The 14,640-nt window shown below is 46.0% G+C and overlaps 2 protein-coding genes across 2 annotated transcripts in view; both read left to right on the top strand.

Annotated features, from left to right (window-relative positions):
* The window catches only part of TREM1 (triggering receptor expressed on myeloid cells 1), a 36,705-nt gene extending 32,828 nt beyond the window's left edge, over positions 1-3,877 (top strand). The window contains 4 exon segments of the mRNA XM_074977254.1: positions 912-1,229; positions 2,244-2,337; positions 2,456-2,622; positions 3,522-3,877. Coding sequence (XP_074833355.1) covers positions 912-1,229; positions 2,244-2,337; positions 2,456-2,622; positions 3,522-3,586 — 644 coding nt within the window. The 3' untranslated portion in view covers positions 3,587-3,877.
* A 2,513-nt stretch (positions 3,878-6,390) lies between these two features.
* On the top strand, positions 6,391-13,446 carry LOC142001732 (trem-like transcript 1 protein). Its single transcript, XM_074977253.1, has 7 exons — positions 6,391-6,433; positions 8,016-8,366; positions 9,693-10,013; positions 11,104-11,203; positions 11,959-12,073; positions 12,279-12,323; positions 13,162-13,446. Exons 1-7 carry the CDS (start codon positions 6,391-6,393, stop codon positions 13,444-13,446), a joined length of 1,260 nt encoding a protein of 419 aa, XP_074833354.1.
* Positions 13,447-14,640: the final 1,194 nt, after the last annotated feature.

The raw sequence follows: 14,640 nt of genomic DNA, 5'->3' as shown, positions 1-14,640 counted from the left end.
CAGGACCCCTTAAATACAAATTGTTTTGGTTTAAAACTCGATATTTTGAGTGATAGCATTTTTGATGTTAAAAGATCGATATTTTTACAGGAACATGAACATTTTTGAACATGTTTTCTATTTGAGCAGACAGGCATTTTCCATTAAAAACAGATACCCCTTTTAGAGAGAAAAACTTTAACCAACTCTAATAGAAAACCGATGACATGGAAAAACCCCATTGTGAATTTGAAGCCCTGGCTACCAGTTGGAATGACCAATAAGGAGGATGGTCAGATCAGCTGATAGATATCCCAGACTCTGGCAGAAGGGTATCCATTTACACCATCCCTGTCCCATTTCAATGCAATTTGTTGTTGCTGCTCATGGAATATTGGAATGAGCAGCAACAACAGCTCTGGAGCCTTATTCTTACAAGAGAGGAGGCCCGGTAGGGCCACTTGCAGCACAAGTTTACCCATACTGCCCCAGCCAGAATACCTCAGCCCTGTCCTGGATGGTCCCCCGTTCTAGGGTTGAGACAGGCATCCATTCTCCTGCTTCATGGAGCCCTTGGCTCCTCTGATGCTACGATTCCCAGCAAGAGAGGAGCAGGCTGTGAAGGTGCCTTTTGAGATTGGCAGTGGCATTAGCAGATGCTCTGGATGTAAGGCTGCCCCGTGGTGATTAGCTGCAGTCTGGATACTGTGCAGTTTTCCTGTGGTAATTGTGCACAGTCAATCCTAGGAAATATTCTCCTTGGGCACCTGGTAGAGATTATCTCCATGTCTTTTGCAAGCACCTGTTGGCTTGGAGTTTGGTCTGATCCTTTATTTTCCCTTGTAGATGCAGGTGGCATTTATTCACCTGCAGGACACATCCTTTTGCTTCCCTTTCCCACAATAACCAGCCACCCATCTCTCTCTCTCCAGCTCCCATGAGCCTCTCAGCAAAAAGAGGAAACACCATCTCCCTAAACTGTTGTTTTGTGATGGACGCTAGCAAGACACCTGATAATTTCACCTGGTGCAAAATGGTAACAGCAACCAGGTGTCAACCTGTCATCAGTGTTGAGTTCAGTCAGATTGTTAATACACAAGGCAGGACCAGGATCAAGATTGACGGGCAGAACCGAGCAATTACAGTGACTCTGGTGGAGCTCCAGCTGCACGACTCAGGGGACTACTATTGTAAGGCCCATCTCCAAGGAAGTACCGTGCTACTGAAGATGGTCACATTGAATATTTTGGGTGAGTTACTCAAAGAAAATTGGTCCTCCCTGAAAAGTCAGTAAATTCTGACGCCTGAGTGGACATGGTTATAGGACAAGTCTTAGATGGGTCCCTCAGAGCAGAGAAATTGTAGGAGACAAGTCAAGAACTCCTAAATTTCCCTGTACAGCTTTTGATGCCTATTAATAGTATCTACAAACTATGTTTTATATTGTCGTGTGTTGCGGGTCTTGGGTAAAAGCCCATGTGAGTGATTAATGGGCTTTTTGACTTTTTTGAGGTTTAAGGCTGAGTTCGTGCCCTTTCAGTTTATTTCAGTGTACATTCAATGGACATGGATAAAATGTAAACTAAGCTGACCCCTGACCAAATATCAGACTGAAGGCTGCCCTTGGCCTGAGCGCATGAATATTGCTCTTTTCTTGGATATTAACGTTCCTCCTCTTTTTGCTCTTCTCCTTTTCAGCCGGTGCAGGAAGCAGAGATAAAGCTCAGGCTATAGGAAAAGGCATTCTTATGGAGCGTCCAACTTGGGTGAAAACTGACATATCACAAGAAAGTGCCCTCCCCACTAAAATCTGCACCTTAATAATCACAAAGAAGTTCAAATAAGCATCTGAAGTTTTGGATCCTTACCTGAGTGGGACTCTCCAGTCCTTCTGAGGTTTAACCAGCAACTCAAAAATTTGCTCTGTTGTCACTCCCATGTTTTTATCGGTCATACAACACCAGTCGGCCAGGCTCAGATCTTCAAACAGATGTAGAACCTAAATCTGATTTAAAACCCTGGAGATGAGAGATGTTAGCATCTCCTAGGAAGGACGATGAGGAGCTACCACCACTTCTCTTGCAAAATTCTCCTAAAGACCTCACTCATAGGAAGGGATAGGGAGGATTTTCACATAAAATGCATGTTACATGCTCACTGCTAACAAAGAAGCTAACTCCATTCTTACAATTCCTCATGACGAGGAGACGGCTACAGAGAAAAGGTTCACTTGTGCTAACTTCATGGGATGTGCTTATTTCCAGACTCTTACAATAGGATGGTTTCTGTGGCTACATACCATCCTGATGATGACCAAGGGAACATCCTCCCCCCTGTAGACAGGAATGATGAGCAGAGGTAAAGAAAGAAAAAAAATTCAGGCTCAGCATTCACCATAAAGACTTAGATTCACCATAAAGGTTGGAAAACAAAGTTCCCAGTTATTTCTAATTGTTGTGCATGTGATTTCCCATAGCTGGTATCCCGAGGCCAGCGTCACTGTCCTCTATATAATGGCTGGATGGTTCATCACAAAGTTCATGGCAGCACTACTCATCTTTATCATCACCTGCAGGAGGAGGAGCAGAGCCTTGGGGCAGGAGGCCCACAGCCAGAACAAACACCAGCTGCATCCATTAACAGGTAACCCCCCTGAGCCTAAGTGGGGCAGAATGAGCCCCAGCTGGGAGCGCGTTCCCCAGGACTGGGCCCCAGACATCAGCACGGTGGAGAAATCTGGCCAAGGAGGAAAAGCTGTGTGAAACAGGAGTAAGGCTGAAGGATTTTTTTTTTTTTGGGGGTGGGGGGCGGTGGGGTTGGTCATTTGTCAACTTTGCATGTCAAAATACACAAAGCAAATATCCTCACATCAAACCCATCAGTTCCCAACTGGTGTTTTTCTTACTTTGACTAGCTGTAAATTCAGATGATCACTGATAGCAATATTTTTGCATCGGTTTGCACATGCGCAATGAAGTGGATGGGATACCAATCCCTTGTAAGGTTATCTATGTGCATAACTCAAACATGTGGTAGTAAAATAAAATCCGTTCTTGTGTTTCCAATCTCCAAGATTGGTTATAATAGAAAAGTAGAACACCACAAGGAACATGAGTGTCTCATGATCCACACCAGGGTAACTCAGTTAACTCTATCCAATACTATTTATAGTGCAGTAGCACCAGGGAGCTTCTGTCATGGGTCAGATCCACCTCTGTGCTAGGAGCTGTACAAACACTACACAAAAATGTTCCCTGCCCCAAGAAGTAATGATCAGAGTAGAAGACAATAGACAAGAAATGGATGCAACAGACATTAGAAACAAGTAATAGAAAGACCCTACTGATCAACCTGAGAAGCAGCAGTTGCAGTCCTGATTTACGTTGGCATGAATAAAGTCCCCAGCTTCAAAAGGGAAGGGGAAGAAGAGGAAAGTTTGGGTTGGTGAGGAGGGCCAACCACAAAGCACAAGGTTCTTTGAAACCAGCATGGATTCCTCATCTCTGACTCCACCCCTAACCAGTTCCCCATTTTGTTTCCAGGGCTAAAGAAAAGAAAGGAAAGCATTTGCAAGTCAAAGATGCGATGGAAGGATGAAGAGAAATAAACAAACAAAAAGAATTCCAAGAGTCTTTCCTGCCAAACTCCCCACTCCTCTTACATGCAAAGATGCTCTCGCAAATGTTCACACTTGCAGACACACGCATGCTTCAGATGAGAGAGTTCTGCTCAGTTTTCCCAGCATCCCAGCCTTCCTAGCTAAACCACATTTTACCTGCAAGACTAATAGAAAACACCTTGTTGCGACAGTAGCTAAAGACACAACATTTGGCTGAGCGCACACCTTATTCCTGAGAGAGACATGGAGTCTTGTATCTGAGCCATGTGGCAACCAAGAGCAATCCCCAGGGGCCTTGGAGGGATACGTGCATTGCTCAGAAATAGGATGTAAAAATAAAAGGCATTGTTGTGTCTCAGATTGCAAAATGTGTGATCCTGATTCAGCCAATCCCTGGGTATGTCCACACTAAAACTGACAGTGTGACTGTAGCACATGGAGGCGTATGGAAACTCACTTTGATCTGGCTAGCTATGGTGAGAGGAGCGGTGAAGAAGCAGCAGCATGTGACTCTTTGAGCAATGACGTGTGGCTCCTGCTGGGAGCCGCGCACTGGGAATGCTGGCCGCCACTCTGTGCACGCACCCCAGCGCTTGGTGGGAGAAGAGTGTGGCAGCAGTGGTGGCTTTGCTGAGTTCCAGGCGCTGGGTTAGAGTGGGGAAGGGGGGCTTCTGGCTCTGGGGGACAGGTGGAGGACTGAGTTAGGGCAGGGGGGCTGGGAGTGCCTGGCTTTGAGGGTGGGGGGGGCACTGGGCCACATATTATCCATCGATAGCTCTTTGCACTCTATCCACAGCTATTTTAGCTCTTAGTCCCTGCTGATTGGTCGCCACTGGCTCAGATGGTCAGAGTTCCCCTACCCACATGGGGACCAATGGAGGGCAGAAGTGAGCTGGGCGGATTAAGTGTTTGCTATAGGAAACAGATACACAAACGACTGTACTCCCGAACTGCAGGGTCAGTGATTCTGATTCAGTGGAACAGATGTTCTGCTAGGTGGAGCCCGGGCCCACATGCACATGGCCAGTGAGCTAAAGTTTGCACTGGGCTGAAGGAATGTAGTGCTATTAACATTGGCAGATACTAGTGACTGAGAGCTACAGGCTGTATTTCTCCCCAGGGTTCGCCAACTTCCATGCCAACAATGAAAGCTGTATGGTGAGTCAGCCCCTGGTTCAGCTAGTTACCTGTACTGCCCCACAGCAGCTTGGGGGTTTAGGGATCAGAGTCTCACTGCTATTAGCTGCGTAACAACACAAGAGCCAACTGTACAAGACAGAATAATGGGCTCCAAAGCTGCTCACTGCTCAGAGTTAAAAGGCCACTAGTTTCCAGATTTCACAAGAAATGACGTTGCAAACATAGAGGGTCCTAGCCGGGGGGTTTTCCCACTCTCTCATTGCCTTGTCACCACCATGTGAACTGTACTCATCTCAGACCCCAAAGCCAAGCTGCATTCAGCCACCAGGGGAAAGGATCTAGGTACACAATACAAAACACTAACATGGTCACAAACTCACCCCCAGAATGCCAACTGCACCCAAATGGCCAAACCCAGTACCAGCAAATGCTCGTACTTTCCCTCGCACCAAGCCAAACAAAACCTGACATACACAGTTGGTTTGTGGCAAGTTGGGGTGTAAGTGTACTCCACACCAGTGTCCCCTGTAAACTGAGCACTTGGGTGGCCACCCAAGAGGGATTCAGGTGCTGCCCAGCTAATTAGCAGAGCACCCACCCCACAGCTGGTAGCATGTTTCTCTACTGGCGGTGCACATCGCAGAATTTATTCTGCCCACGAATGGAAAAAATTAGTAAAGGGACTACTGCCCAATGCCACACTGCCATGGACTAACCGCCCACACGGACCAAGCTGACGCTCACTAACAGTTCATAAGTTCATTTTGATCTAGGAACAGGACTTGAGCCAAACACACTGACACACGATTAAGGCACATCAGCAGGTAAACAGGGATTAATCACGAGGGCTGGTATGGGGCAGAGTCTCACCCCAGTTTGCTGCCAACTACAGGTTTGCATAGACAAGCACATGGTCCCACTTCCCTATCATGAGGACTAGAGCTACTTTTCCCATCCCTGTGAAATATGCCAAGACTTAGAACGGTTCCCCATACCACACTGGGACGAAGCCCTGCCCTTAGGAGTGCTTTTTCTGAAAAACCCAATGGAAAGAGTGAGTGGAATAACCATAAGCCCAACAGTCATAGCCATCTGCTTAGATCTGAGTGACAAAGGTGCTGTTCCAAGGAATAGGTCATTGGGCCTACAAAGCTGGAACAGCTGCAACAGGAGAGAGATCCATCCCTGAAGAACCAATACGACAGGAAGGGCAAAGTAATCTCATGTGTGCTCCCTAGCTCTATGATGCAAGTCTGGCTAACTCCCCACCTTCATAAAGTGGTCAGGGATGCACAACTGAAACTGTAAGCTGTTCTTATAATATACGCCCATGCTAAAAATGTCATTAAACAGAACATATGCTAATCTCTCTCTTTTCCTCCCCCTTGCTCCTCCTTTCTAAAAGCAGATGTCAAAACATGAATAAAATGAGAAGCAGCTGATAGCCAAAATGAGGCTTCCTGTCTGAAGGCGAAGATTAGGACCCTGGTTAAAGCTGCCTTCCAACAATTGCAAACAAAACTTTCAAGGCTGTAGCACCATGACATAAACAGTGACAAGGGAACATCAATGTTGACCCTTCTTCACAGAGACAAAGAAACGTGAAGGCTGCATTCCATCTCTCCAAGATCACAGTCACTTACCACTGCAGTATGGGTGATTTCCCAGCCCTGCTGCTAGTGCTGGTTCTAACAGGTAAGGCTCTTGGATTTGTAGCACTGTTTGCTCTAGCACTTATCATATTTGCTAGCTGTGAAGGACAAGGAATTGGGCTCCCAGCTATTTGCAATGGTGAGAAATGCTCAGTTTGCAAGGTCTTCATATTAATACTAGGACAAGAAGCAATGGCCTTAAATGGCAGCAAGGGAGGTTTTGATTAGACATTAGGAAAAACATCCTAACTGTCAGCATGCTAAACACTGGAATGCTTTGACTAGGGAGGTTGTGGAATCTCCACCACTGGAGATATTTAAGAGCTGATTGGACAGACATCTGTTGGGGATGGTCTAGATGGTGTTTGGTCCTGCCGCAAGGGCAGGGGACTGAACTTGATGGCCTCCCAGGGTCCCTTCCCCTTCTAATATTCTAGGATTCTAGGATTTTTCAACCCCAGTATTTATATAGGTTGTAGTGGAATTAAAAGCCATAAAGTGGATTTCAGGGAGGGTTTAATCACCCTCAAGTTTTGCAAACAGGCTCCTCTCCCACTTGAAGAGCTTCCTGTCTGTAAACCAACCTCAAGGCTGCATGCTATGAGGTTGGCAAAAGCAACATTGTTGAGAACAATCCTCCAAAATGACTAGAGGACTAGATGATCAGACCAGTGACAGTTTACCAGCCCAGCACCAGCTCTGTTGTACAAATGCTAACCTGCAATGAAGATTGAGGGAGACAAGCACCACAATATGGAAGAACATGGAAATGTGAATGGAAAGGAGGCAAAGGCAGTGTTATCAAGCACAGAGGCTCCTTAGACAGAGCTGAAAACCTACAGCAGTGGCTTTCAACCAGTGTGCCTTGGCACAACCGTCCAACTGGGCTGTGGAATTTCATTAGTTTCCCTTCACAGTGTCCCTTTGCGGAGATACCATAGGGATAGGGGGGGAATTGATGACCCTGTGGTATTTAGGGCTCAAGCAGCAAGGATGCCTGAGTGCCAGATGGCATGGGGTTCATCAATTCCCCACAGAGCCACTGTGAGGGGGAATGCTGACTTTGCAGGATCCCATTTGCACTGGCAGGCAGATGAAATACTGCTTCGCAGCCCGTATGAGCCCACTCCTGCTTTGGCAATGGGGAGGCAAGGTGGGCAGGAGCCTGTTGGAATTGGGACGCTGTTTAAATGTTGCACCCTGGCTGCAACAGGCTGGTGGGGTGGGGAGCCTGCTTTCAGTGGTTACTCATTTTCTCAACATCTCTATTTAAGTTTTGAGCAGATTATCTGTGCTCATTGCCTAAGAAGGTGTATTCTGTGGCAGGTTTGACACATTACTGCATTTAATCCTTGTATATCTTGTTACATGCACTATGTTGCAAATCTCTCTAGTAAGACTGTAATCACAGTAAATATAAGCAAATCTGATGTTTATAAGCAATGAATTCAGCTGAAAAAAGTGGGTGTGCCATGGAACTGTTTGTCTCATTGAAACGTGCCGTGTCACTGCAAAAGTTGGGAGTCATTGCCCGGGAATGCCAGTCACAGCAAACTGAAGTAGCAGCACTGATGGGCAAGTCACTGGCTGAGGTTATTCTCATCATTTGTTGTTTTCCTTGGTAGGACCATGCCTGGCAAGAGTGGAGCTGGAAATGCTGACAGCAGTACAGGGAAGGTCTTTCAAAATAAAGTGTTACTATGATTCGCACAAGTACTTACAAGACGTGAAATTTTGGTGCAAGCAGCAGGCGTACAGCTGCCACATTATCGTCCAAACCAAACCAGCAAGGGGAAGAAATTACCTAAATACTGCACAAAGGGAAAGAGTGAATCTAACGGACTCAGGAACTGGCTGGTTTTCTGTGTCCATGACAGAGCTCCGGGTAGAAGATTCAGGAACATACCTTTGTGGGATTTCATATCCTGTATCTAATATTCCATTGAGAAAGATGAAAGTGATGGTTTCTTATGAGGGTGAGCTACAGATCAATCATGACTCAGTTGGGACACAAAGCAGGATATTCCAAATGACATTATGTCTCCATTCCTATGCCAAAGAAAGCACAGTGTCTATAGACATCAATTCTCCAGTATATATTAGAAAAACAATTAAAATAATCATCAGCGAGGTAGCCGTGTTAGTCTGTAGCTTCGAGAACAACAAAAAGTCTTGTAGCACTTTACAGACTAACAGATATTTTGAAGCATAAGCTTTTGTGGGCAAAAACCCGCTTCATCAGATGCAACTGATGAAGCGGGCCTTTGCCCATGAAAGCTTATGAATTAAAATAATAACCTTCTATATACAACTAGACCTAGAAACACCATGTGTATCTTATGCATGTATTTAGAGGTACACCGGTCACATATGTAGGTAAAAACAAGAGCTGGCTAGGAACCCATTTCCACCCTGCCTATGAATAATTTGACTCCCAAAAAACCAATCAACCAGCCTTTTCAGGTGGTTGTGGGTTTTTCTTTTTCTTTATTTTAAAATAGAAGTCCACCCAGTCCAAACCAAAAGGCTTTGGTTTAAAACTCCAAAAACTGAGGTTTTCAATTGTTCCATGAAAACTTCTTTAAATAAACCATTTCCCCCAAAGAGCCTATTTAGGTAAAAAGCCATTTTGCATCAACAGTTGAACTTTTTTAGACTTTTTGACCGATGTGGATAGAAATCCCATGACATGGAGCACCAGCCCCATTTTGCAGGTTACAGTGGAGATGAACAGTAAGATGGGGCTTCTTCATTTACACTGTCTGTGCTGTTAGCACTCTCGTCTGTTACGGCTGCTGAAGGATGCTGGACCAGTACCCTGAAGCCTTATGCTTACACAAGGGGAGGCCCAGCAGGGCCAGTTGCCATGCAGCTTGCCCACGCTGCCCCAGTCGAACTACCTCAGCAATGTCTTGGATGGTCCCCTGTTCTAGGGACCAGAGAGACATCCCTTCTTCTGGCTCATTCAGTCCTTGCTCCTTGGATGCTAAGACCCTCAAGAGCAGTGGGGCTGGTTGTAAAATCTCCTTCTGAGATTAGCAACAGTCTGCAGGCCTGTTCCCAATGCGATTGGTTGCAGCTTGGAGACTGTGCAGTTTTTCAGGGGCAATTACACGCAACCTATGTTCAGAAATATTCTCCTTGGGCACCCGGCCAAGATTATTGCCATGTCTTTCGCAAGCTCTGTTTGGGCCTTTCCTTTGTCTTTCCATTTAGAGGCAGGTAGCATTTATATACCTGCAGGACATGTCCCTTTCCTTTTCTCATCCACAGTAACTAGTCACCCACCTCTCCCTCTCCAGCTCCCATCAACCTATCGGCAAAAGAAGGAGACTCCATCTCCCTCAAGTGTTCCTATTTTGAGACGGATGATCACAGGATACCTGATAAATTCATCTGGTGCAAAATGGTAACAGCAGCCTGGTGTCAACCTATCATCAGCACTGATGCGAATCAGTCTGTTAATACACAAGGCAGGACCAGGATTAAGCTTGACAGGTGGAATAGAGAGATTAAAGTGGCCCTACAGGAGGTCCAGCTGCAGGACTCAGGGGAATATCACTGTGAGAGCCATCTCCACAGAAGTACCATGCTACTGAAGATCATCACACTGAACGTGTTGGGTGAGTTACTCAAAGGAAAGGGGTCTTCCTTTAAGTCAGCAAATTCTCATTCCATAGTGGATGTGATGACTGAGCAGTATTTGGATGGGCTCCTTGGAACAGGAAGGTTGCAGGAGAGACAGAAGTAACTTCTGAATTTACCTTTTCACACTTTTATAAACAAACTGGGACAGATCCTCTGTCCATGTGAATCAGTGTGAGATCATTAGTTATAGAACTGCACTAGCCCTATGAAATGGCCCCAGACTTGATCTGACTGTTGCCTGTATCTCTGATTGAACTCATCCCCTTCTTAAAGTTGATAAACATTAACCCTTTTTTCAATACCCACTTCCATGCTCCTCTGCCCTTCCTACTAGGGATAGGAAGCCGTAAGTCAGAAAGTAACTTGGGAGAAGTGATGCCTGTGTTCTTTCTGACTTTATGGAGAATGGAACTGCACTAGGAACCACCCGTTCCCAAGACGCTTCCATCTCCAAAAACCCTGAAGAGAGTTAGATCAGAAGCTTTTGGCTCATATGTAGCTTCTGTATTCTCTTGCAGTGACTGTGCGTTCCCCAGACCTGCAAGGTCCCTCTCACCAGAGGCATTCAGCAGTAGGCAAACTTGGGTGCCTACTGAGCATCCCGTGGCCACTGTAGGGTTGTCCCTTTAGTAGACTTTCCAAGGCTTGGTTCATATTAACTGTAACTGTCTCCCATGAAAAAGCATAGTTTGATGGGTGGCATGATGGCCTGGAACTCATAAGGTGTGAGTTCTAGCTCCATATCCACTTTCTGGTGGCATCTACACTAAACTTTTTTCACTCAGATATTATGGTGAGGGGCATCAGATAATCTGAAGGAACTGCAGAGCACTTCCTTGGAGGGATTATTGGACACCACTCCAATAAACCTTGGGGCTAGAATTCCTCTGGGTGGTCGACACAAACTAGCCTCCTCTCTGACATCCCATTGTTACCACCTCACTGCTAACAAACACATGATAACTCAGGATTATTTTGAGGTGTGTCTGAAGTTTCATCATGATTTCCCATCACTTCTTGAACATCCCACAGGCCAGGGTCACTCACTCTCATGTTTATTTTCAGAACTAAGCCTGCCTCGTGATACAGTTAGTAAGGCTCCTTCGTCTTCCACTAATGAGGAGAGAACCACCCATCCCACTGTGGTCAGCAACGAGGAGCAGAGGTACAAACGTTGTACAAACAAAAGTCTTCAGGGCTGACTTTAGGGGCCCAAGAGGAGATTTTTTTTGGGTCGATTGACTATTGAAAGGGTGGGTTTGTAAAAGACTAACTGGTCCCCCATGCCTTCTCTCAATGGGTTTGATCTAGCCCCCAGGAAAAGCAGCTCTCAGGCACCCCCTGGCTGTAGCTGAAGCTGGATCGGGCCCATAGTGCAGGAGTCAGACTGTCTGTCCTTTCCACTCCTTAAGGATAACTTAGGGAATGAACACACAGCCCAGTAATGCTGTGACTTCTCTGCCTCTTGCATTAAGAGCACAGCCTGTCTAAGACCAAGCAATAGAACATGTCAAATGAGTGTCATTAAGAAGCCTGATCAAAGGACGCTGTGCTAGTTACCCTGATGAAACATGTAACCCATAGAGGGGACACAGCCTCCTAATGACAGCTCCCTTCGAATTCTACTAGCTCTGTCAGCAAACACTGTAGAATAGCTCAAAACTCCTGAGCCTATCCCGCACGTGTAGTGACCCTGGGAAAATGCAGCAGGGCCAGATCCTCCAGTGGCCTCAGTCAGCATAGCCCCACGGACTTCAGTGGAACCACATCAACATGCAAGCAGTTGTGATTTTTTGCAGGCTGAATTTAGTTCTTCGAGCCTTTAATCCACTTTCCACCCTACAGAGCCCCCTTTCCAAATGAACCAGCTCACCACTGGCATCATGAATATTAATGGAGGTATTGCGCATTTCCTTGCAGAACTCTGTACCTTGCCCTGGCAGCGGGTTCCATCTTGGCTGGCAGCGCAGTGATTGCCACCATCTCGCTCGTGGCTGCTATTTTCACCAGAGGAAGAAAAAGAGGTAGCTGTCTCGTTTGTCTGGGTTTCATGCTGCTTGGGTTTATTTCCCAGGGACATGGGTCAACAGAGGTGTGGGTCATACAGGACAAAAATGGAGAGAGAAATAGACACGCTAGCTCCTTCCCAACTATGACCCACTTTTAATTATCTGTAAAGTATGAAGGGTTAGGTACCATTTTTACATTAACAGAGATTGTCTTTCACGCTAGGGGTTGAGCTGAGCTTTGGTGAACACCCTAAATGCAGATTAGCAGCACAGCAGGTAAGACATCACTCGAAGATCTGATATTTCCAGCACTTTGTTCCATCTCCTCTGCAGAGCTATTGAGAATCATAAAATCCTAGGGCTGGAAGGGAACTCAGTAGGTCATCAAGTCCAGTCTCCCGCCCAAAGCAGGATCAACCGCATCTAAATCATCCCAGCCAAGGCTTTGTCAAACTGTGACTTAAAAACCTCTAAGGATGGAGGTTCCACCACCTCTCTCAGTAACACATTCCAGTGCTTCATCACCCTCCTGGGGAAACAGTTTGTCCTAATATCCAACCTAGACCTACCCCTCTGTAACTTTAGACCATTGCTCCTTGTTCTGCCATCCGTAACTACTGAGAACAGCCTCTCTCCATCCTCTTTAGAGCCCCCTTTCAGAAAGTTGAAGGCTGCTATCAAATCACCAGTCTTCTCTTCTGCAAACTAAATAAGCTCAGATCCCTCAGCCTCTCCTTGTAGATCATGTGCTCCAGCCCCCTCATCATTTTCATGGGAGCAGGATTGCCTAGTGTTTAGAGCAGGTGCACAATCACCACAAGCTGTCCCTGACCACCATAGGCTCCGAGGGCTAAACCCTGAGATTCTTCAATGCAAGATTGCAATTTACTTGTATTACTGAGCAAACCAATCTTGGTAGAGCCTCAGTCCAGTGCCTCAGATCTTACCATCAGGTTCACTCCAGAGCAATGTGCTTCCCTCGTCTCCTGTCCACACCCCTGGGTTCACCCTAGGAAGAGAAGATTCTTCTCTGTGGTAGAGCGAGACTTACTGTTTAGGAAGCAGAAATGTTACAAAGGACTTTTTGTTTATTCTCCTCTTGGTGGCTTTCCAGAAGGACGAAGGATATCCCAGAAATGTCGCCCCAGATGGGGAACTGAAGAACAGTCTGATATACGCCATGCTAAAGCGCCAACCCAAGCCAAAACCGGACGACGTCACGTACGCCAACGTGGAGCTGCCGCAAAAGCCAGAAGGTGCCAAAGGTTCTGCTGAGCCTGCAGCTGTCCTGTTCTCCTCGGGCACCATGGAATACGCAAACATCATCTTTGGCAACTTGCCTCCACAGGCTGGGACTAGAGTGAAACAAACCGGCCCTCACTCACCTCCAATCTCATGAGCCCTAGTGTCCCTATTATAGCTAGTCTCCTGGCTGCTGTCACAGAAAGTTGACAACCGAATGCATCTGCAATTGAAAGGGACGTACATCCTACACTGGCTGTCACTAGCTTGTCCATTTATTAGCGCAGTGCATCATCTTAAATAAAAAGACTGTGGTGTGAGACTTATTTACCTTGTGGCCTATAGGTACTATAATTGTCTGAATTACCCTAGGGTAGGCCTAAGCCTATTTCACTGCCTCCACAGTCAGGCACGCACAGGGAATACTGTGCCGGTAACGTAACCACTCACAGGCAGACTTGAACCTGAGACCTCTGAAGCTTAGTTTGAATTCTACAGTTTGAGTGAAAAAGCCAGGTGCCTCTCAGCTAAGGCTGTAACAGAGATTCACTATTTCTCTGTAAGTGGTCTAGATGCAACTACATGGGGTAATGAACCACACCCTAGGTTTGGGGGTTACAGTAACTTGCACATTTCTTGGTGTGGAGAGTCAGAATGTATCTACACAGCAAAGTTATTTTGGAATAATGGCCACTATTCCAGAATAACTTTGCAAGCATCTACACAAGGCAACTGCTATTTCAAAATAATTTAGAAATAATGGATGGCTTATTTCAAGTTTTGTAAACCTCATTCTATGTGGAATAGCACCTATTCCAAAAGAGAGATTTCAGAATAGGAGCTGGATAGACCGGGAATAGGGGCTATTCTGAAATAAGCTGTTCCGGAATAGCTTATTCAAAAATAACGCTTCTGTGTAGACCTAGCATAGAATAGTTTATTTCTGAATAACAGTGCTTCCAGGGGCTCTAATCCAAAATAGGCTGTAGTGTGTGTGGAGAGGCTATTTTGAAATAAATGTTGCTTATTCGGGGCTTCCCTGTAGTGTGGATGCACTATTCTGGAATAATTTATTTCGGAATAATAAATCCAGAACAAGATATTCCTGAATAACCCTGTAGCACAGACATACCGTTACTGACCCGCCTAGCTCCAAGTATGATAGGAGCTGTAAATAGCCCCACCACCCCAGGATTTGCAAATGTAACACGGGGCCGAGGGGGTACAAGTGCAAAGCAGGAGAAAAGGAGCAAAGGTAGAGGGATGGAGCCAAAGGACTGGGCCAGAAAGATGAAGAATCTCCCTGGAAAAACACAGCTATATTTCAAGGACAGCCCCGTAGCTGGATTCA

The sequence above is a fragment of the Carettochelys insculpta genome, chromosome 26, assembly GCF_033958435.1.
Source record: "Carettochelys insculpta isolate YL-2023 chromosome 26, ASM3395843v1, whole genome shotgun sequence".
Taxonomy (NCBI): domain Eukaryota; kingdom Metazoa; phylum Chordata; order Testudines; family Carettochelyidae; genus Carettochelys; species Carettochelys insculpta.
Note: the sequence above shows the minus strand (reverse complement) of the source record. Positions and strands in the feature narration are given on the sequence as shown.

What these genes read in the sequence shown, in the direction of transcription:
- LOC142001732 (XM_074977253.1), top strand. Translation starts at nt 6,391, where the DNA reads ATGGGTGATTTCCCAGCCCTGCTGCTAGTGCTGGTTCTAACAG. An exon ending in CATCACACTGAACGTGTTGG is followed by an intron (nt 10,014 to 11,103) that starts GTGAGTTACTCA and finishes GTTTATTTTCAG; the next exon opens with AACTAAGCCTGCCTCGTGAT. An exon ending in GTCAGCAACGAGGAGCAGAG is followed by an intron (nt 11,204 to 11,958) that starts GTACAAACGTTG and finishes ATTTCCTTGCAG; the next exon opens with AACTCTGTACCTTGCCCTGG.